This window comes from Myotis yumanensis, unplaced genomic scaffold (genome assembly GCF_028538775.1).
Source record: "Myotis yumanensis isolate MYYU_CA2020_CCGP unplaced genomic scaffold, mMyoYum1.0.hap1 SCAF_5, whole genome shotgun sequence".
Taxonomy (NCBI): Eukaryota; Metazoa; Chordata; class Mammalia; order Chiroptera; family Vespertilionidae; genus Myotis; species Myotis yumanensis.
The window spans coordinates 71,672,226-71,697,177 of NW_027223756.1; the positions used below are offsets into that span (position 1 = coordinate 71,672,226).

Below are 24,952 nucleotides of genomic sequence, written 5' to 3' on the forward strand. Positions count from 1 at the left end.
GTGAATGCATTTTCTCTCAGCAAACCATTGCATCATTACATTATATTGCAATGCAGAAGAAGCTACATGAAATGCACTAAAGCAATCCCAAATCATCCACATCTCTCAACAAATCACATATGTTCAGAAATATTTTGGCATGTCTTAATAACCCTCCAGTTCTAATGCAATGGTATCATACAAGGGAAAAGCAACTTCTAACCAAAATACTTCCATGCCATGCATACACCCATGCATATATATTACTGGAGAGAAGCAGTATGACCAGGTGCAGTGGGTAATGTGCACACAGCAGCCTATGACAGTGTGGGGTGGGGAAATTTGCACACAAGAGCAAACTTTATTCTTTCACAATAGACAAAAGGCTCACTTGAACCTTCATAGAGGAAAAAGCAAGGTATTAAAAATTGTCTATAATGTCTAAGTCATTGCTGAACCAAGTTAAAACTTTTCTAGGAGTCCTAGCTGGTTTGGCTCAGTGGATAGAGTGTTGGCCTGCGGACTGAAGGGTCCCAGGTTCAATTCTGGTCAAGGGCATGTACCTTGGTTGCAGGCATATCCCCAGTAGGGGGTGTACAGGAGGCAGCTGATCGATGTTTCTCTCTCATTGATTTTCTAACTCTATCCCTCTCCCTTCCTCTCTGTAAAAATCAATAAAATATATTTTTAAAGAAACTTTTCTAGGAATAATATTTACATCAGTATAAGGTCTCCTCCTGTGACAGACTTTCTATAATGAGGCTATTGTATTTTGCCTGTTCTGACAAATTAGAGTTTAAAAAAAAATTTTTTTTCAGATAAACCAGTAATACTCATGAAAAGAAAGGGCACAGAATTAACTTTTAGATTCATTTTGATTATGTTGATTCAAAGATTTAGATTGATAGGACTGTTTCCAAATAGTTTTTGTTTGTTTGTTTGTTTTTTGGTGATGAATTTGGTCAACCCAGAGAGTTATTAGGTTCAGAAAATTATCTTTTAAAAGTTAAAATGATTAACACAAAATTTTCAAGACAATTATTATAAAAATAAATAGAATGCATTTCATTTTCAATAAATTTGTTTGAAAATCATTTTGTTTTAAAAAATAATTCAGTATTGACTGTTTCTGAGGTAAACCTGCTTTTTCATCACAGTTCTTTGTTTGCATTTTTTATAAAGCAATATTTATCTTTTATACCAAAGCTCCTATAAGCATTAACTGTTTAGTGACTGGAAATTTAAATATATACCTCTCCCAAAGAGGCTACTATATGTGATTATTCAAATTTAATGCAAATAATACTGTTTCAAATTTACAGTTAAAATAATCAAGTAAAGGTAACTGGCTCATGTAAGAAAAGAAGTAGCTAGGTTTGTTGACAACAAATATGCAATTCTAGTAGGAAAGAAAAAGACTTGAGAGATTATATATTATAATATAAGAAAACTTAAGTGCTTTAAAATAATACTGGGTCTAGATATCTGCTATAAAATTCAGATTACTTTAATATTCATCTAACACTATGTCTATTCTTAACTAAGGCATGTGGTAGCGTCATCTGCAGAGGTTTTTCTAAATACATTTTTTTTCTCAGAAATTTTAGTTAGTAGACTGGACTATTTGCAAAAGATTGCCTAGACTAAATTCTTGGCTTTGATAGGTTTAAATTCAATCACCGAATATGTACATGTGTCCTTGTGATCTCTTTCTTATCAAACATATCAATGGATGCCACTGTCAAAATTATTCATTTACTATACTATCTTAACATATCTTAACATTCAGAATGTGTTCTAAAAAACAAAGCTTTTTATTTTTGCCTAATTTTTAGATTTCTATTTTCTGATAAGAGGAGCTGCTTTTCAAACTTTTTGTATAAATAAATTTCCCATTTATTTTGAAACTTACTTTGTCAAAGCATTTTTTATGGGGACTATAACAAGGGATGTATAATATTTCTGTTTGATATATATTAAAGTTTTTTTGACTGATCAAATACCTTGGTTAAATAAGATGAAGAACATTTAAATATCCTTTTATTGAGTGAGGGAAGACAAATGGAATTATTAGAAAAAGAGAGTATTCTTAGCTGAATGGTGATGGTGGTTTTTTTGGCTTTACATATGCAAAGGAATGTTTCCCCACCAAACACTGCCTGGGTGCAGAATATGCTCTCTGCTTTCTTACTGACGACCACATTCCCCCACTTAGAGTTAAGAAAGTGAATTTACCGTGTCTGAGAAACGGTAAAACTTCTCCAATGCAAAAGCTTCTGTCTGGGATTGAGAAACCAGAGAATCAGGCATACATGATTAATATAACTTCACAATTGGTTTCAATTACATATACCATTTTAACAATCATGTATCAATTAATAGATTTTTACATATGCAATGTGTCCACTTCCCAAAGCATGAAATGAGCTAAAATACAAAACAAAACAAAACAAAAAGACCTAGATTTTATTATTTTTTTCCTGCACCAAATCTTAATTACAATATTTGCACATGGTGTATTTCAAATAGTAATTAGACAATAAGATATTATTTTTGCATTTTCCTAGAGGGCCAATTATTAGAAAATTAATCTCGCTGTCTTTCGTTGTGCTAAAGAAGGAATGTCAAATATTTGTATCCCAATAGTCTTACAGGTGGTAAAACTGAATAATGAACTGTTTCAGTAAGGATAATTTTTTAAAAGGAGGAACCAGAATTGAGCAAGTGAACTTGTAGTCTATTATGTTATCCACTGGATACTGTGACTGTTGCAGGTGAGGTGGTAGCAGACAATGTCTGAGCTCTGAGCCCCACATGTGTAATACTTCTCATTTCTAGAGTTTGCAGTATACACGATTGATACATTTTAAATTGTAGAAAGGAGGAGAAAGGAAAGGAAATAAAAATTAAATGTGAAAAAGCAAACCAAAATGAGAGGGGAAAATAAATATTTCCTTACTTATGATTAATGAGATTAGAAGGAAAAATTGTCTTCCTCAAACATTAAAGGGGAAGACAAGAGCTTCAGCCCTGTGATACAGAATTTTTTTGTCCTGGTACAGTGTTTCGGCCAGTACCAGGTCTCAAGAGAGAGAAAGGGGATGCAAATAGATAGTAAGGGAGGCAGAATAAGGGGAAGAAAAGAAAGAAAAGGAGAATGAGGAAGGACTAGAAAAGTCTAAGAAAACTAGCTGACAGGGGTGAGGACAGGGTAAGGAGATGAAAAAAATCTCCCATCAAAATATGTTTTCATGTACAAATAATATGCTTTCCTTTTCATAAAAAAAATGATCAAATGCAAGGTCTAGCATCGTTTTTGTTTTGTTTTTTTTGTCCAGTGAATTACCCAGTGTATCCCAATGCTTATGTTTCTTCCATGCTGCACTGAATTGGATATTTATTGGAGCAGTGATGATTCTGGGGAGTCAATTAGTTATTGCTTTAGAAGATGAGTAATACTGAGCAGGCTCAGCACTGAGAGATCATGGCTTAGTGCTTTAAAAGTTTTTATGAATCTATAAATCATTGTCAATAATTCAGAAACCAGAGGGAATCCTTTAAAAAATTAAATCCTTAAAAATGTGCACTATATGAACTATGAAATTTCTCTATTGCTTATTACTCCACTTTCTTTCAAAATATTAGCTGGCACACGCACATTAAAAGAAGTAAATACGCTGGCCAATAGAAACTCTTCCACACAGAAGAGGAAAGGGGTTGGTTGAAAAGAGATGGCATTGTAAGTCTTAATAGAGAGGAACCACCTCATTCTGTACATCCAAATCCAATTAGGAGATTACTTCTACAACTTCCTGTGATCTCCCAATGATGTTCTAAATAACATTTCTTCTAGGTTTAATTTATTAGGTTGATGGACAAAAATAACACTATGTTGTGTTTCCCGTGGGGATTCAGAAGAAATGTCTTTAAAACATGAAAGTATGCATCAAAAAAAACCTCTTAGTTCTACATGAACATCAAAGTATTAATAAATAGGTAATATATGATGGAAACGAATTCATTTGAAAAAAAACAACAACTTTAATCGCTATATTTGATGACTTATGTGAAGTAAAATCACCAGAAACACACTAACATTGCAAATAAGAAATGATACGTTTTGGTTAATTAAAGCAAAAAATGGTGTCTTTTCAGGAAATACACTAGAAAGAAGTTGAGAAAGCTCTCATGTCAACAGTATACCTAGATGTCGCCATTTTCTTCCTGAAGCTATTTTTGACAATTTAAATTTCAGTTGGACAAAACCAAAGGAACATCATAACGTTTAGTCCCTGGTCTCCACTTCCTCTCTTCACATCCTATTAAATATAACAGCCCTAGCTGGTTTGGCTCAGTGGATAGAGCATCGGCCTATGGACTGAAGGGTCCAGGGCTCGATTCCAGTCAAGAGCACATGCTTGGGTTGCAGGCTCGATCCCCAGTAGGGGTTGTGCAGGAGGCAGCCTAACAATGATTCTCTCTCATCAATGATGTTTCTATCTCTCTCTCCCTCTCCCTTCCTCTCTTAAATAAAAACATATTTTAAAAATATATTTATATAACAAATTCATTTTTTTAGTGAAAGTTGGTATCCCAATGAACCCAATGAATTTAATTGCTTACCTTATTCTTTCTCTTTCGTCGAAATCTCAGAAGTTCTTTGTGTTGTCTTGATACAAAATTTACAGCTGCATATTCCAGAAGTGCTGCAAACACAAAAAGGAGGCAAACTGCCATCCAAATGTCAATAGCTTTGACATATGATACCTAGCCGAGAGAGAGAGAGAGAGAGAGAGAGAGAGAGCGCACAAATTGACTTGTATTGTTACTTCCATTGGAAATAAAACCCAATGCCTGACTATAAAGTACAGCATGTGTATCCCAGTTTGGGGGCAAAAGGGAAATGACACCAACACTTTTGTTTTAACTTAAGAATATTTTCAGTAATTAACCTTGCAAGTTTTATATATTAGTCATACGTCAAAACACATATTTTTGTTAACTTCTTTTCAAATGTGGTCTTAGACCATACATATGATGGGGGAAAAATAAGATGAAATGTAGTTTTATTTTTAGGTTAGTAGAGCATAATGCTTGGCAAGTATGAAGTCCTATTAATATATACCATACCAGCATGGCAGTATAATGCTGTTTACCTTTTTAGGTCCATGTTTTCTTCATTAAAAAGTGTTGTATTTTGAAATGATTTTAACCTTACAGATATTGCAAGAACAGTCAAAAGAACTCCCACTTCTGTAGTAAACATTTGGTTACATTTGTCTGTATATCTCTATCTCTATTATAATAGAGATAGATGTTGTCTATATCTGTGCCTTTCTCTCTAAATTATTTGAGTCGAATATTCAGTCATGATGCTCCATTACCTCCAAAAACTTATATGTATTTTCTAAAGGAAAAAGAACACTCTCATACATGACTCTAATACATCCAACAAAATCAGGAAATTAATATTAATAAAACACCACCACCTAATTTTAAACCCACTCCCATTTCACCAGTTCTTTCAATAATGTCCCTTTTAGCAGAAAAACATTTTTCTTTTAGTTCAGGATTTAAATATATATATAATTGATTTTAGAGAGGAAGGGAGGGGAGAGAGATAGAAACCTCAACGATGAGAGATAATTATTGATAGACTTCTCTTGCATGCCCCCTATTGGGGATCCAGCCTGAAACCCAGGCATGTGCCCTGACCAGGAATCTAACCATGACCTCCTGGTTCATAGGTCGATGCTCAACCACTGAGCTACACCAGCAGGGCCGAAATTGCTTTAATCTTGCTCTCAGATTAACTGGACAGTGATTTACTGCATATGGTAACTGCTCAAGGATGAACATTTCTTTTGAGTTTTAGTGTCATTTCTTGTAGTACATGTGTATGCATCACACAGCTAAAGTGTTCTATGCAAGCAGTTTCAGTAAAATCATTACCTTTTGTGGAATAAGCATGAGATCATTCATTTTATTGCATACTTTAGGCATGCCACTTAGGCATGGGGGAAAGTATCTCATTTGCCAAGAATTAGGAATAATAATGAAATATATTTATGATAACCATTTTTTAGGTTTTCCTAGGAAATGGACAGTTACCTAGAAGTTTGTTTTCCCACTTGCAGAAATAAATGTCCCTTCCCCAAGGAGATACAGTCCCAGGAAAGCAGGAAGTGAGGCTAGATGTAGGCAAAATGCACTACTTACTTCTTTGGACCAGTGTGTAGCTACCATAGGGAACAAAATTTTATACTTTGAACAGTTGACTATTTCAATGCTGCTTGTATCTTCTGTATTTTTTTCCTTTCTCATCATCTTTAATATTTGGTAAAGTTATTTTTTGTCTAATATCAGTCTGTGGAAATCTTGATCAAATATAGGTTGTGGTTTAAAAGAGGAAGTGGCTCAATATTTGGGGAAAACTTATGGTAGAGGGAGAAGCAAATCCAGCAAGAAAACACCTTTCTGCCACCTTTCTCAGATGGCTTTTCAGGTCTCAGGCTAGCTAGACTTTGCCCAAATCTGTTCAAAAATGCCCTGGCACCTATGCTTACCAGAATATGTTGCATTGTAATTGCTTATTTCTTGTTCTTTTTCTGCTTAACCTGGGAATTCTTTAAGGGCAGATGACATCTCTATTTTGTTCACTATGACAAGAGTGTTTAGCATGTGTATACATATTTGCTGAGTGAATAGACAGGCAAATGAAGGTGTAAAATATTAAAATGCAAGGGAGGAATGAATCATAGATGATGATTCATATAAAGATTCACTTTCTGGAGAAATACCTTAGATTTTAATATTTTTCTCTCAAAATCAGGTCATGTCTTCACATCCCTAATGGTGTCAACTTACACATGAAATATGCCAACAAAGGAGCTCTCTGCATCGCTTCCTGTATCTTAAGTGTGACTTCTGCTGGTCAGAATGACCTTTACCTAGCAAAGGGAAGTATGCCCTCATTTTATTCCCGTGCTATGCTAAGTGTCCATCTGTTTGTAAAGCATAAATTTAAATCTCATAAGTTCTGCAGTTATGCCAGAAATTCCCGGTTGCCTTCAAATACATGCATTCCTGGAAGATGTAATTCTGCTTCCAAAGTTCCTGTCTCAAGCTACGCCATTCCTAGAAGAATATGAGTCATAAAGCACGTGTGCATTCTTTACCAACCTGAACGTATAATAACATGAAACAAAGAGATTAAATCAGAAGTTTACTTTCCAGATGAATCCAATGAATGTTTTCAATGACAGCAGACATATGCAAACTTCCTTCGTGCCTGCCAGGGTTCGGCTCATTGTGAAGAGCTCCCAATTGTTGAGGCTTCAAAGCTTACTTTCCCCATTCTCTCCTCTTACCTCACTCACCTATTTCACCTCTTTTCTCCTCCTCCACCCTCCCTGCTCCTCCAAGTACAGCAAACTCTGGATCTGGGTAGTTTGGAGCTCTAAGCTCGGTAACTTTATATAAAGGTAGCAGTTTTTACTCCAACAATGCATAACATACTCATGACCTATAACACACTCCCCATGTCACTCAAATTATCACCTTTCCATCCCCTACTGCCTGCTGTCTGTCCTCTGGGCAGTTTCTTTCCAATTCGCTTCATCCTTCTGGACCACCTTGCCAACAGTCCCATCATCCACTGTGCTGTTGGAACCCTAATTCTATTTTAAGCAACAATCTCTCCTCAGTATTACCCATTAAATACATGTCCAAAATCTGTTTCATGGTGTACAAATTCCGTCATGATTAGCTCCCAACTTACCTTTCTTACTACATGCATTCATTCACTTTTGTTTTTCATTCAACATTTACTGAACACCATTAATGTACCCAAATTCTTATTGTTGTAGTTACAGAGGTGATCAAGACAGACAAGATCCTTTTTAAATTACTCACTTTAACCCACTGTGCTGCCACTATAAATTTACATATTGTTCTCCTTTCTCCTTTTAGGCTACTATTTCCCATGAGCTAAAACAAGGGTCAGGTCTTATTCATCCTTCTATTTATAGGAGCTACCATGGTGCTCATTATAGTACAGGCTCTCCAGTAATGCTGATTTGACTGAACCATGTGGAGTGATTTATAATCATTGGCCATTTATGATTAGAGAACTAGTTTTAATAGCTAACATGCCAGGGAATGTTCTTAGTAATGTCCATAGAACTACTAAGTGTTTTTAGTAGTTGTCCAAAACTAAGACTTTTAATCTTCATAACCACTGAGGAAACTATTCTCATTTTAGAGATGTGGAGACTGGGGCACAGTAAAATAACTTGCTTAAGTAAAATAACTGGTCACGTAGCTACCATTAGAGACTGAATCTGAATATTGAAAGGACAGATTAGTGCTCTATAAAAAGGACCCCAGAGAGCTCCTGCATCTATCCCCACCATCAAAGAACACAACTAGAAGATCCCACATCTATTAACCAGGAAAGGGCCCTTACCAGACACCAAATCTGCCAGTACCTTGATCTTGGACTTCGAAAATTCCAGAACTGTGAGAAGTGAATTCCTGTTGTCTCTAAGCCACTCATTCTGTGCTATTCTGTTATAGCAGCCTGGACTAAGACAGTTACCAAATTGTGCAGCTAAGACTTAAATACAACTAACCTAGCTCCAGAGCCCATAAATTTAACTACTATTCTATGTCTAGTTATTGGGCTGCTTCTATTTAAGCACCATTACAAATTTATAACTGTGACCACACTAAGGAAAAATAACTCTCTGTATATCAACATTCCAGCCTCTTTAACTTTTATCTGATAGGTAAAAGTCAAGTCAGTACACAAAATATATATTGTAAAGTCCTCTATACTTTTTGGGTTTGATCCTAAAATCAATAATCAACTTCTTAGCATTGTATTTATCACATAAAAACAAACTAGTTGCTCTGGGGAAGCAACGTTAGATCAGGGAAACATTTTTATCCTCTGAATACAATGCAAGTCTCCTCAACACCATTCTTACATTAATTATAATGAAGTGTTTTTGTGAGCTAGGAGATCATTGCCTGCTTGTCATATGATAATTCAGGAAGAGATCAGCTTGATAGATTATTTGAGTGTGCAGAGCTAGATTACTACAAGGCCTTGTCTTTTTTATTCTAAAAAATATTTTATAATGCATGGAAAGGAATATAAGTATTATATGTTCTGTAGAATTCTTATGTCATACTATTCCCGCCCCCCCCAAATGCATTCATTCTACTTTGCAAAGTAATTTATCATTAAAAAATAAAGGAAGCCTGCTTCTTCTATATTGATGATATATATATCATCATCAATAATTATCATCATCAATCATCCTGACTATAAAGATTGGAACCAAATCACCTTGGCCCTGGGAAGCAGTCATGCTCTGGGAGCTTGCCTGAGCATGGATTTCTCTATATCTACTCTTCCAGTGTTGCAAGGCAGTGTGCATAGGAGGATTCAAGATAGGATAGGATACAATAAAAACTCCCAAAATATCACTGGCTTGAAAAAAGAGAAGACATTCCATGTTCACTTTGAGTCTAATGGTGACTCTGGACTATTTTCTTTATCTTCCTCACTGTGACCTGTGGAGCTGAGGGAAATCAGGGCACTGAGGGGCCTCACATTCGGTCATAAGTACTCCAGGTCACTGTTCAAAACTCAGTAATCAGAACTACTCACAGTCAACCCCAACAACACACCAAAGATGTGGGACCCTACCCAGAGAAAGCCAGCCTCAGCGGCTGAGGGAGTGGATGGGGCAGGCACTGGTACTTCTGAAACAAAACCCCGGATCCTACCAGCACAGAATTGAGGAAAAGTGTGGATTATAATCTGCTCACTGCTCACGATATCTTGAATAGAATAATAAAGCAGCTTTATGAGAGAGTAAAACCCATTGCTTTACAGAAAGAAGCTGGTCATCATTTCAGTGTGACAGAAAAAGAAACCTCCCTGATCTTCAGCCGAAAATTTGCTCCCACCATAGTGTCAAGTCTAGTAAAATCAATTGGAAGGAAGTACGAAAAACAGAGTCCAGGTGGCCAGAGGGAAGGGTTGGGTGGAGGCGGGCAAAGGTGGGTAAGGAGAAATGGGAACAACTGTAATGGTGTCAACAATAAAATAAAGAAAAAAAAAGACTAAGAAAAAATAACAGAGTCCAGGTAGTGAATCTCTGAAGTCATTTGATTTTGTGCTCTCTGACTCAGAGAGATACTGAGATTGCACATATCTCAGGCAACCTTTCATCACTAAATTGACCTTCACACTAGTCTGTGATAAGATTATTGAGCAGCAGCAGTTTTAGATTATATTCTCTTACAAGTATGTTGGATGAGCCATGTTAGAAGTACAGCACTGTATTCTGTAGTTGAGGGGCCTGCCAAGATGCCTGCCTTTCCCCTACTCCACTCAAAGGTGGTCAAAAGTTTTGCTTCCTGGGACCCATAATGTCCTGTACTATAGCCCAGATTATAAAGCGATAGTGAATTATACCTACTAAATTATAAATTATAACCCAGACTATTAATCAACCAGAAATAGAAATTTAAAATGTATTTACAAGCAGCCACAACTTAAATTTAAGAATAAGGAATTGATTAAACCAAAACCTGGACATAACTACGTATGGTGCCCAGTGGGTAGCAAACTTATTGGGGGGATCATTTCAAATGTTATGTAAATGTCTAGCCACTATGCTCTACACCTGAAATCCATGTTATATTGAATGTCAGCTATAGTTGAAAGTATAAAAACAAAACCAGGGTTTACAAAATAAAACATCTCATGTAAACCAATCTGTCGGTTAGGTTTATTATCAGGTGAATTTTCCAGGAATCACTTGAGAGTGATTATTTTGTCAATTCTTTTCTCAGTTCAATTTGCTTTTTATTTAATAAAATGGTATAAAAATCACAGTGCATTTCTCTTGATTAGCTAAAATAGCCCTTTGAATAGGGTGATGTGTTCTTCTCTTACTCACAATCAATCCTGGCGAATTCCCCCAGTTCCTTAGAATTGTCTCATACATTGTAATGAGTAATTCTGGCTGTGAAATGGTCAAGTGACTCAAGTATACAGCTCAATGCTTTTCTCTGAGACAGGCTGAACATTTTCCTGCTTATGTTATGGCTTTTGTTCTGGGTATTTTGTTTCAGATCACATTGGCTATTCAATTATCTTTGGCTTTGTAAAACCCACATTGTAGTACAGTTAATCCCACCTTTCTCCCTCATATAAAACCTGTAGAAGATTTTTGGACTTCGTAATGTTTATAGGAAAAATAATATTAGTCTCAAAATCATGTTGATCTTCATTTAAGACCTAAAGCCAGAGAGAGAAATAATAAAAACAATGGCAAAGAATTAAATAATGTTTTGAAAACAGGTGTTGAAGTGGAGTAAAGCTGATATTTAAGCTAAAGGAACTGTCAGGAGGACATTTCCTTGGAGTAATAAGCAGTGAATCACACAGCACAGGATGCTGTGAGCTTTGACATGTACCACCCTGGAGGCAACACAACAGCACAGTCCTCCTGATGTCACATTCAGACTGGATGCTTAGAACATCATATTTATTTTCCACATAAAGGTTTTTATTTTAAGAAATAAAATGTGCCTGGCTGGCGTGGCTCAGTGGTTGAGTGTTGCCTTATGAACCAGGATGTCATGGCACATGCCTGGGTTGTGAGCTCAGTCCCCAGTGTGGGGTGTGCAGGAAGCAGCCGATCAATGATTCTCTCTCATCATTGATGTTTCTATTTCTCTCCCTGTCCCTTCTTCTCTGAAATCAATAAAAATATATTTTTAAAAAAGAAATAAAATGTAACAGGGAATCATAATAGCAGAACTGCATTATTTCCAAAGTGATAAATTTGTCTAATTCCTCCAGCCACCAGATAAGACAAGTGCAACCAAAAAGGCTAAGGGAGCCCTGGCCAGAGTGGTTCTCACGCACAAAAAAGTTGCAGGTTTGATTCCCTCTCAGAGCACACGCTCAGCTTGTGGGCTTGATCATATTTCTCTCTCTCTTTCCCTTCTTCTCCCTCTCTAAAAAAGAAAAAAAGAAAAACTGAAATAAAGGACTAAGAGATTTTGAAAGGTGACCTGGTTATCTGTGATTTCTGCTGCAACTATGGGAGTTTTACAATCATCTGTTTTAAAGGACATGACTCATGTTTACACTTAGATGAAACTGTAAGACCTATTGTTGTTGGAAATGATTCTTAGGTACATGCTATTAGTTACTGGCATTTCTTAATATATTGATTTTTTTTTTTTTACCTGCTTGGTTAGGGTTGAATTATATTGTTGACTTCACTCTCCTCTGCATTTTGCTATTGGCTGTTTTGTGTTTCCATTACATCATCTTTATTGTAATAATGTATTTCCTATTCCCTTGTTTTCTGAGGTCTAAGGCCTTTATTTATAACTTCAAACAGAAATGAAAAAGACATAAAGCCTGTTAAGTGCTTTTCCACACTGATTTTTGGACCAAATTCTTTATTCTACTGGGAAGGGGGAGTTTTGTAACCATTATTATCTGTCAAAAGTGTTTGTGATATGGTTCTAGGATATATGTGAATGCAGTAAAGGGAGTATAAGACATTATTTAAGTAAAATTATCTCAAGGTTGCATATACATATTTTTGTTTTTAAATTTACTTTGATGCCAAAGCCAATGCATTATGTCATTTCAAAAATATTTTAAACTTTGTGATTGATTATATACTTTTTTCTAATTATGCCTTCAGATTTAAGAATTTATATAATGGTTCTTTGTCAATGTCAACTACAGAGAACATGCTTGATAACTGCTAATTTTCAGCTTAATGAGATCTAGTAAGCCCAGTAAATGTAGGCTTTAAAGTCAAATGTAGAACAAGAGATATATATCAATATGCATTCCTTTCATTATAGGACTCACCTATGTTTAGGAATCATCTGTTCCAAAAGCACTTATAAGATTGGATGGTATCCATATGCATTATGTATCATGATTTTAACAAAAAGGTATGAATAATTCTCTCATTTTCTGTGCCTTTTTCTTTTTCTCTTTTTCCCCTAATGAATGTAATATGGAACCAAATTATTATGTTCAATGAAAAATTTTTAAAAATTAAATGTATTGCCCACATCAGAAATGGTTTTATAAACTATATTTACTTGTGCCGAAACCAGTTTGGCTCAGTGGATAGAGTGTCGGCCTGCGGACTGAAAGGTCCCAGGTTCGATTCCGGTCAAGGGCATGTACCTGGGTTGCGGGCACATCCCTAGTAGGAGATGTTCAGGAGGCAGCTGATCGATGTTTCTCTCTCATCGATGTTTCTAACTCTCTATCTCTCTCCCTTTCTCTCTGTAAAAAATCAATAAAATATATATTTTTTAAAAAAAGTATATTTACTTGTTAAATACTGTCACATTAATAAACTTTAAATGAACCCACTTGCATCACATTTGTACTAAACTTTATTAAAGTACATTTTGACTAGATATTAGAATCTTGTATTTAAATGGTGAGGACCAAAATATTACTAGGAGAAATAGTTACTAATTGCGATGTTAATTGGAAAACCTTTGACTACTCTGCAGCCCCTCCCTACCATTTACATCATTGCTGACATTTATAACTTCCTCTCCTTTAAAACTGCAGGGTATTTTTGAGAAGAATAATAACATATATTTTGAGAACTAATTAGATAAGAACACAATAGTGAATAGAAATCCTTCATTTTTTTTCTTGTTTTTTTTTTTTAAATGTAATGTTACCTATAGATCTCTGTGTACCCACACAATCATGCTATTCAAATAAAAAATAACCATTCAATTTATATTTTCTAACAGCTGTAATCATTTGTGTAGTTGGCATCTTTATGAAAAATAAAAACTTAATATGTTTTCTAAGAACCGATATTTTTATTAGGCTGTAAGGTAGATATATGCAATATTTAAATTCTTTTTCATTAATTTGGTGATTCTCAGGAGAAAAACAGTGCTCTGCATTAATAAAGAGTAATGTAAGTTCTCACATTCTTTTAGGGCGATGAAAAAATGACATACTCTTGCTTTTCAAATTAAGTCAATATTTAAAGGCTCAGTACTAAGTAAATGTTTAAAAGGTCACGTTGTCTTTAAATATCTGCATGACATTTACTCAATAGACACATAGCTCCTGTTTGAAGTTATAAATAAAAGCTCTGAGGATCAAAATATATACAAGATAGTTTGTCCTTTCAAAAAACTACTCCTCATGGGTTTCACAGACAGAGTGAATGGGGGGAAGGTGAGAGGAAATCATTTAAGGTAAGCAGCTTTGGGGGCAGAATTTGTAATTTTTATCAGCTACTGGCTTCCGTGAAATATTTAATTGAATTGATTAGCCACCTTTGAAACTTCCCGTGTTTCTTTGTTTCTTATTTTGTGATGATCGGAAGCTCTCTGCCAAATGACATGGCCATAGTGGTGGGGGCAGAACGGAGAAATCACACAGAATCTCCCCACTTCCCTTTCTCCACCCCTTCTTCCCCTCTTGTTTTCTTTAGTATTTGTTGATTCTGGTCTAAGAAAGGAGATAGAAAGTTTTAGCAATAGTAGTCTCTGAGGTAGATAAGACTATTTGTTGACAATCCTTTTTTTTCCTCCCTTTCTCTCCTAGGGTTCCCTGTGGGGGGAATAGAGTCCCCCACCTTCTTGCTTTCCTGCACTCCTCCATGGGAAAAGCATGCTATCAGTACCTGAGGCCCTAAAATGGGAAGACCCAGGGAACAGACCTGCACCCACTTTGCAGCCTAGATCTCAGCCTATCCTAAATCAGCCAATCTCAGACCAGCCCAGGAGAGGGACAGGCAAAGCATAGGCCTCCGAGCAAGAAAAAAGCTGATAAACCATTGAGATCTGGAGATTGTTTGTAATGCAAAATAATTGCAGTATAAGTGCATTGAAACAGTGCCTAAAGCCCCATGAGTTTCATGATATATTGTGTTAAGAGCTAGGGTTTGGATGAACTTGGAATCTAGAGATTCCCCATCTCTGCCAAGTTTATGTCTGCGTGGGTGTGAGTATGTGTGTGTGCACGTGTGCGCGTGCACATGTCTTTCTGTTTAACATCCTAACTTCAAGGGTCTCTGATATGATAATGGGTTTGAAGCTCGTTTCTAAAAGACTAAACTAGTGTGTCCATGGTGACACTCATGTATTTCTGTGAATGATACAAAACAGAAAACATGAACCATAGCTAGACCTTAGCTGGTCCCTTTGAAACAGGATGAAAAAGGAATGGGAGTAGGTCTCTAATAGGAAATAACTGATCTTTGGAAGTAGAAAAGAAGGGGTAAAGTGTATGTAATATTGCAGAATACCCAGGTTTTCCTAGAGTTCCCTGCTGTGGGTTCTTTATAGAACCCATAGTTTCTAAATTAAAATAATATTTTGCCCCTTCTCTTTTATTTCTAGCCATCCCATGCTTAAAAAAGAATATAATTCCCCCAGTTCCAAGATCTTAACAAGGTATTAGTATAAATCAAATTTATACTAAAAAATAATTAAATAATTATAACCATCCCCCTTTTTACCCTGATTAAACCTAACCCTTCCAGGAAAGATGTTTACATCTCTTTAAAATACCACACAATGTTGAGATCTCAAAGAGTATGGAAGAAAATTTTGGGGTGAGTGGCTCTTACCTTCAACTAAACTGAATATTTGTTCTGCATATGTGGTAGATATGGCCATGGGGAAAGAAAGGAGAGAGAACACTTTATATGTTCAAGTCCATTTCCAACAGGAGGAAGAGAACCAGCCACAAAGACATCTTTTCCTCCTCTTTCTGGGCTTTCATTTATACTTAGGAAAATTATCTCTATCCAGCTACAGTTTACTCCCTGAAGTCTGAGGCCTACATGTCCTTGGTCAGAAATTTAGAAGTTTTGACTTTTTTTGACAATTCCGTGTGGTTATCTTATAAGGATCTCAAAATTAAAATGTTCAACCAGAGATCAGTTACCTTCACCAAACTTCCCCATCAGTATCTCTCACAGCTACTTGCCCAGTTACTCACCCAAATGCTATGCTTCACTCCTGCCTTTTCATCAATCCTCAATGTCCAGCTCATAAGTAAATCATGTCTATTTCACCCCCAATACACCTTCACAAAAAATATCTACCCAGTTCTAAATCCATTTGCTACGATCTATCTCTGCTGCTACCAATCTAGCCAGACCATCATCTGCTCTGGACGACAATAGTTTGCTCTGCTTCCACTTCCACCCCTTCTATCTATCTCCACAGGGAAGTCAGAGAAATCGCACCGATTATTAAAATCCTTCCCAAACCACCCAAAATAAACCTAATCTTTACCACTGCCCACAACCACCACCGTTTTCTCATTCACTCTTGTCCAGTGTTAGGAAGTGTTCATCAATATATACAACTTTGAAAAGTTGTTCCCAAGAGAATGCATTGTCACCCTCACTGGGCCACTGATGAAGGCACTACAGAAATGCCAAGTAGTTTTTAGTTCCAAAAAGTGAATCACAGGGGTCTTCTTGCTTTGGGCTATTACATGCTTCATTTCTCATGACACTGTAGAGGCCAGTGTCAGAGAGGGCTCTCAGGTGTGTAGTTCTCAAGGTGCTGGCTAAAGTATGTTCTTTGACACTTTCTACTCTGAGTCATTCTTATCTTACAGGAGATTATTGGCAAAGAGCCAGGACAGAACACTAAGTAGTTATCATAAATTAATGATTTATTGTTTCTTCCTCCAATGCCTGATAATCCTATTGTTTTCCTGAATTTAATTTGTTTTCCTGCTTCCTAGATTTTGTCAGTAGGACAATGGTGGTTGTTTTAGTGGTAAGTCTTTCCGGCATCTGAGACTTCTTTTGTGAGGTGGAGAGTAGCAGATCTTAAGGTCCAAGGTTTCAGACATCTGTTTTTAAGCGCAAATGTGAGACTCTTGCATCTTGCCTTTCTAGTCCCTCCCCACACCATCACAGAATAAGAATTTTTAAGAAATGTTCTACTCTTTTAAATGATTTCATCTCAATAGGTTAATTCTTGTTTACCTCTGGCTATTCACCATCTGCCTTCCCTGAAGTCTAATGTATATAACTAAATATGCTCATCCTTCCATTCCTCAACTATCGCAAAGCCTAAAATGATATGGTCACCTTCTCTTAAGATATCACCTTACCAATCAATTCTTTTGTGGCTCAGAATGAAATGTTATCACATTTCCAGTGGTCATTGTCCCTATAATTTGAGAGATGTAGAGGTTTTCTACACATTTATGTATATAATTAAACTCAGAGGGAAAAGTGCATTCTTTCCCTGAGATCACAGTGAAATAAAGGCCTTAAAAAATCTTTCTTAATTTTTGAGAAAATGTTTGAAGTCATCCCAATCCTTCTTTCCCTTTAAAAACAAAAACAAAACGTGTCTTCATTAATTTTTTTTATAATTTATTGCTTTTTTAAAATCTCTTCTTCCTCCACTCAAATCTCTATGATCTCCCAATCCTGCCTTAATCTCTGTATCCAAATATCTTTATATTGTGCCTCTTAGAAACTGAAATTTCCTAATATAAAGCATTTTGTGCTCTTCTTTCTGGTTGCCAACTTACAGAACAAATGAACTTTGATTTCTGTTTAGCTCATGAGGAAAATCAATGAGTAAACTGGCAATTTCCTTTACAAATTACTCAGAGAGCCCTTGAGACGTTTAGACATATACAGGAGTTGGCAAAAGCAGGTTTACAGTTATTCTTATGGAAAGAGACGTGCAGGTTATGATTATAATAGCTTCAATCACTCAAAAAAATGTCACAATGCAACTGTAAACCTACTTTTGCCCACCACTGTATAAATAAGCCTTGAGATGAATTAGTTTAATCTTATATGCAGATTTACAATTTTCACTAAGACAATATTTTTTTAAAACACTAGTTGATATGCATAATTTTGAAAATATAATTCAGTGTTTAAAAAATAAACCTTATTTTGAAAGGCAACCATTAGATCTTAACAAAGCAGAGGGCGCATAGCTAAATATCAAGTTCTTCTTATATTAAATAACATTTTTAGTAATAAAATATTCTGTCATCAACTTTTATTCATTGAAACATTTTAATCTAATAAATTGAAACATAGAATGCAATTCATAAGAAGGATTAAGGGACCATGGCTGTACATTTACAATGTACTTAGCATTATAATTAGATTGCATCAAATGCACAAGAAAAGTGAATACCATTTTTAAAAAAATATATTTTTATTGATTTCAAAGAGGAAGGGAGAGGGAGAGAGAGAAACATCAATGATGAGAGAGAATCACTGTTAGGCTGCCTCCTGCACACCCCACACTGGGAATCAAGCCCTGACTGGGAATCGAACTGTGACCTACTGGTTCGTAAGTTGATGCTCAACCACTGAGCCACAAGAGTTGGGCAAGTGAATATTATTTTATTATATCTCTGTCATTGCAAAGGAAATAGAGAAGCCTGTATCAAGATAGATAGACTTACTTAATTTAGAGAGGAGAAATGTCTTTCTTAGAAGTCATTGAGAAGAAGAAAATAATTTTATATTATTATGTTGCTAATTAGATGAAAAAAAGAGACTATGTTTTATTTCAACATATCTTCTGAAAAAAATGGGGTCTTTTACAAACCTCATAAAGAAAACAGTTTATTTTAATTCTGGCAGCTCAGCTTGGACTAAAATTGTGGTATTAGATAAGCTTTCTTTTTTATTGACCTGTAGCTGCTTAAAAGGCAGAGGGGAAAAAACATACCCCAAAATAATATATTTAACTCAGAGTGCAGCAATATTGGCACTCCCATACAATACTTGTGAAAGTGTAATTGCTATACATTTTGATGATGGGAAATTTAGCAATACATTTCAATGCTTACAACTATTTGAGCAGAAATTCCAGTTCTAAGAATTTACACTAAGAAAATGATACAAATAGATATAAAATTATATGTGTGCATGTATATATGTGTCCACATGTACATATACACACATATGCTTGTACCAGTATATATATGCATATTTATAACATTCATTATATGAATGTTCATTGTGTGTGAGTCCTAATAGTAAGTATATTACTATAGTACATCCATACATTGGAGTATTGTGCGATCATTTAAAATTACTGTATAGCCTGGCTGGTGTGACTCAGTGGTTGAGCATCAACTTATGAACCAGGAGGTCACAGTTTGATTCCTGGTTGGGTCACATGCCTGGGTTGCGGGCTCAATCCCAGTGTGGGGCATGCAGGAGGCAGCTGATCAATGATTCTCTCTCATCATTGATGTTTCTCTCTCTCCCTCTCCCTCTCCCTTCCTCTCTGAAATCAGTAAAAATATTTTTTAAAATAAATAAATAATAAAGTTACAGTATAGATTTACTTTATTTATACATTTGATAGGTTTCTAAATGTAAAAAAAAATCTATACATATAAAATTCTATAGTGTATCAGAGTATTATAGATGTTTAAATAATTGGGGGTCATAACTATGAATGTATGATATCATTGGTTTGCAAAATTTTTTTCTTTCTTTTTTTCATTTATCTTTATTGTTGAGAGTATTATAGATGTCCCCCATATTGCCCCCATCCACCTGGTTCCCACCCTCCCCAGGCCTTCTTCACACTATTGTCTGTGTTCATCGATTATGCATATGTGCAAATTATTTTTCTTTATCAATTTTTGTGTTTTACAAATGTTTCTGCCTTGGTCATTACTTAAAAATTAGCAATGAGCCCTAACCGGTTTGGCTCAGTGGATAGAGCATTGGCCTGCGGACTGAAGGGTCCCGGGTTTGATTTCAGTCAAGGGCATGTACCTTGGTTGTGGGCACATCCCCAGTAGGGGGTGTGCAGGAGGCAGCTGATCGATGTTTCTCTCTCATCAATGTCTCTAACTCTCTATCCCTCTCCCTTCCTCTCTGTAAAAAATCAATAAAATATATTTTAAAAAATCAGCAATGAATAATAAGTACTAGTGAAAAAGATCTGACAAAAACTAACAATGATGTATATGTATATAATTATGCATCTATACATATTTGTGCTAATTAATATATTTGTATGTCCTTTGTGTGCACTTACCTTTGGTAAGGAAGCTCGGGATCCTGAACTCTGTGTGGTCATAGTCAGCACAGTAGTTATTCCCAAAGCTACCCTGGCCGGAGCAGCATCCATATTGATCCAGAATGAAACCCATGACAGAATAACAATCAGGAGACTGGGAATATACATCTGGATCAGATAGTATCCCATTTGTCGTTCAAGATGGAATCGCACTTCTATACATGTAAACTTTCCTGATTGATTGCAAAATAAAGGCAGTAATTGGTAAAAGTAGGTCTTTGTTTTGGCATCAAATCTCACAGGTTTTCTCCCCCCATAATTTTCTCCTAAAATTTTCCATTACCACAAAAAGAGATCCTAAATCATATATGCAAATCCATTTCTGAAAAGTATTTTTTCTTATTTTTCTGCTAGTATCTAGAAGCAACAAGAGAATGTACTGTTTCAGGAAATAGCATAGTATTCTTATTACTTCACACTTGATTAACACTGCATGCTTGTCAAACTACTCAAAGGTCTATTATTTCACTTGATTCTAACAAATACCTCTGAGATTGATGAGACAAATTACTCAGTGACTGTGTTGTTTTTTTCTTGCTCATTGACTGTTTCTGTTGCTTTCAAGTATTTATTTAGAGTCAGGTACTACTATTTGTTCCAGAAGCCTTTACATTGACTTTAAAGTCAGTGCTAAAGGATAAATACAATTGAAGTTGAATAGTTCCTTAAATGCAATATCTGTAATTTATTTTATGCATTGATAATTTAGAAACTATTAATGCTAACAAATAGGAAAACATATTATTTCCCATTGATAACTTCAAACATAACTTAAGAACACACCTAATAAAAAGACACTTAAGATACATTTGTCTTATATATTCACGCCTTTGTGTCTCTGTTAGAGTAACTAATAGAGGCATAAATTGTGGTTTAAGTAAACATTTTGTTGACATTTCTGCTTATCCCCTGGTTCTATTCCCTACTCTATTGCCATGTTACCTCTCCTTAAAATAATTGTTTATCTTAATCATCTAACTCTTGGTTTTATTCTTCCCTTATCCAAACTATTTTAGGAAGGATAAAGTCAAGGAGTTAGCACACTGGTCTTTCTTTAAGGGGCATTCTGTAATCTTATTATAAGAGAAAGAATCAGAGAGCACAGCTGGGAAAATTGCTAGTATATATATTGCTAGTGGAGGGTTCAGTACAAAATTTCTATTATTGTGACCTGAGCCACATGCTACAGTATTGCATGGTCTGGGCTGCAGGAAGAAGGGATGGATGAGATTCCAGAGCTTAAAAGTCTTTAAAGAGTTTCATAAACTCTGGGAAAGTTGGATTCCACACTTAAGTGTCTAGTAGTCAGAAACATATATGCCAGCTACACATGATCCTTTCATGAACTTATCAAATACATACAGAATGTTGAACCATTCTTAGAGTATATGAAAATATTTTAGGTGTTTAAAACTCTTAAAATATAATTTTTAAGTTTTTCTTTAAAATAATGAAATGAAATAGAGCAAGAATAATAAGGCATTTTCGTGATATAACTGTTAAATAACTCAAGTAATCTCATGGTGTAATCAGTAACAATTGCTAACCATTTGGGTACTTTGAATACATTCTTTATAGCTCATATGATTCTCAAGAAAAAGCCCTCATTGTGAGGCTATGTTTTATATGGTGACTATAGCTGGTAATATTGTACTGCATAATTGAAATTCGCTAGGAGTCTAGAACTTAAATGTTTTTGCATGCACATATCAAGTAAATATGGGAGGTGATGAACATGTTAATGAACTCAATGGGGGGAATCATTTCACAGTGAATACTTATATCAAATCATCACATTGTACACTGATAATCTTACAATTTTAGTCAATTATCCCTCAATAAAATTGGAGGGGAAGCATTTTTGTTGATACAGATTGAAAGGAAAATTTTCCTGTTTAGAGTAAAACGGTTCCTCTCCCCCTTCCTCCTGGGGTGGACAGGCTTTTAGTATTCTCACATATACAGACAAATTTTCCATGTTAAAATCCACTCTATTGTTTTACTCAATAAATATTTATTGAGCATCTGTGTACGTTAGCAGATCCCAGACATACAGAAATGAAGAGATACAATCCTTAGCTTTATTAATTTATGGTAATGAGAGAAACAGATAATATATAAGTAAACATGTCAATTGAAGGTATAATTTCAGACAGTGAAAACAGGAGGAGGAAGGGAGTGGATTTGGGTGTTTAACCTGTGCTGGTGATGAAGGGTCATTTGAAGACCAGCCCTGAAGTATGTGAGAGTATTAGGTCTGGGATAATTTGGGGAAAGAGGCTTGTGCATAGAAGAAAGGCAAGTACAAAGGACCTAAAGAAGGAATGAGCGTGGCAGATAGGAGAAGGTGAGCCACTGTAACCATTTACAGAGCAAGGCAAGGAGAAGCAGAAGAGGGTCTGGGGCAAGAGACACCACCAAGTTCGTGCCACCTTGTTACAGCGGCCTGAAGAAACGAATCCATCACCCAAAACCAACTCTAGATACTTTTTAGCATTTCTCTGAAAGTTCTTTGTCATTAAAACTGCCCCTAGAGGGTTGAGCAAGGACACTGGTGTTGACCTGTCTGCTCGTTGTTGTTGTGTAGAGATGTTAAACTTGAACTCTCTACTAAATTAATATGAGTCTCACTCCTGAAGAACTGTGGTAGGGGGTGAGAAAATGGCAGCGATTTTTTTCACCTGACTGTGAATTGATTAAGAGGCAAAAAAGATGAGAGGCCTTGTATAGTAAAAGGTCAGATCACAGTTCTTGGAAATGCTGAGCCCAAGAAGAATCAGTTACTGTAATAAAGTGATAAAGACAGCAGCTGATGCAGGTGGGAGGCCACGCATTAACCACATAGGAGGGATGCCTCTGTGGAGGACAGTTTAACAGAATGTGTAGGAATAGGTTAGACAGTTAGTATAGATATTATGGAATACCCCGTGTCAGCTGAGAGAGGTGAACAGATCTCATGAATGTACTGAATCTTTCAATCCATTATGTGAATAACTATATTTGGCTCCTATCCTCAAAGGCAAAAGATAACTGTGTCAGTGTGAATCGTAGGTGCTTAAGTACCAATACCTTAAATGCATGAAATTGTGGCCAAAACTTTAGACAACTGATGTCTTAAAAATGTAAAAAAAAGCAATTTCTTTCATTTTGTTAACAAACACAGTGTTTATGTCTCAAGAAGCGTTAAAAGTAAATTTTATTATTCACATAGAAATTAAAGAAACTTTTTTGGAAACATCATTACTATGTAATTATGAGCTTTTCACAAAAAATATGTAAATGTAATTAAACACCAAACATTTCTTTGGTCCCATACAGACTGGTTATATAACAATAGGCAATAAGTCAAAGCACCTGTAACTTTCCATTTTCTACTCCATTACTATGGAAAACATTGAGCTATAAATAGTGAAAATAATTAACCTAGCACTACAATTAAGAAACATCTGACTACCATAAAACCACAAGTTGTAATGAAGCATACCTGTGTTGTAATGTTTAGTGCAGTATCGTAAATCTTTCTCTTCTTTCAACAGAAATTGGGGCAGAGTGAGTCCTTCTGCCACTTGTACAGGTGCCTCATCTTGCCATTCAAAAATGAGATCATTCATTGTGTATCCAACTAGGCAAAGCATAATAAATAAATAAATAAATAAATATAGCATTAAAGGGCATTCAAAGAGATGAAAAAGCACACACACTACTTATTCTACTTGTGCAGTTTACATGGGATGGGAAGGCCAAACGCTGTCACCTTAACTCTATCAATTGAACTATTCCATCTCACAAAACTCTACTAAAATCTATTTATATGGAATATTTATCAAATAATGTAATAAAGTATAGTAAGCTACTAATAAGTATAACATACATATACATTCCTCCCTTGGTATTGGCAGCTACTGTATTAATTAATTAATTAATTCATTTTTGTTCTACCCCATTGGATTTCTGCTCACCTTCTCTTAAATTATTCAGGACTCTTTCAAGAAAAACTGAAATGGTCACTGTTTAGGGAATGACTTCAACTGTAACATTGGGGGGGCAGGTGGTGGGGGTAGAGAAGTACCAGAGCTGATACCTTCCTTAATTTAATAATTAACTATTTTAGTTGATGGTATCTGCATCTAGGTTCCAAGTCCCAAAATGAACAAAATAATATTTTAAATAGAAATGTCTGCTATTCAGGAAAAAAAAAATCAGAGTACAAAGAAAATCCACATAGAATAGTTTGTGGAGGAAGAAACTCTTGCATTTACTGTGAGTTCAGGAGAGAATGAACTAAGGTACTTTGTAATAAGTAGGCACCTTCTAGCAAATTAAATTTCACATTTCTATTGGAGAAGTACTTAAGAAAGAGCCAAATTTTATATTTTCCTTCCTTCTGAGTGAGAACTTGTTCAAATGTACATTAGGAAGCTGCTGCAGAGAAAGCCTGAAGTCAATGGAATCCGAAGGGGAGCCTTGTTACAATCCACAACCACCACGGAGGCACAAAGAGAGAGGCAGCAGGTCTGGCCTCTGAACCAAGTCAAGTATTCAGGTCAACGAAGCAGAAGCTCTAGGTCCAAGAAGCAAGGGTAACTGTCCCCAAAAAATTTTCCTGTAGTTTATATTGTAAGGGAGAGGCCGTGAGCCTGATTAGAGTCAGCTGGCTTGGTGCACATTAGGCTAAACAAAACAATGGGTAAGGAAGGGAACTGATCACCCTTCCCCCTCACCCCAATGTCTGGAAAATAATCTCCCCAAAAGAACCGAATAGGTCTAGTTGTGGTGGGAGTGACTTAACTCAGAGACCCAACTGCACCCACGGACTCCT

At 35.8% G+C, this 24,952-nt stretch overlaps 1 protein-coding gene across 2 annotated transcripts in view; it reads right to left on the reverse strand.

The window, feature by feature from the left end:
* Nucleotides 1-24,952, reverse strand: part of GLRA3 (glycine receptor alpha 3) — a 130,084-nt gene that overhangs the window by 14,840 nt on the left and 90,292 nt on the right. The window contains exons 6-9 of one of the 2 annotated variants that reach the window (XM_070417258.1): nt 23,618-23,755; nt 20,092-20,306; nt 4,603-4,746; nt 2,215-2,259 (exon numbers count right to left, since the gene is read on the reverse strand). In XM_070417258.1, coding sequence (XP_070273359.1) covers nt 2,215-2,259; nt 4,603-4,746; nt 20,092-20,306; nt 23,618-23,755 — 542 coding nt within the window. The remainder of the gene's footprint in view (nt 1-2,214; nt 2,260-4,602; nt 4,747-20,091; nt 20,307-23,617; nt 23,756-24,952) is intronic. The other variant, XM_070417259.1, reaches the window with a different exon arrangement.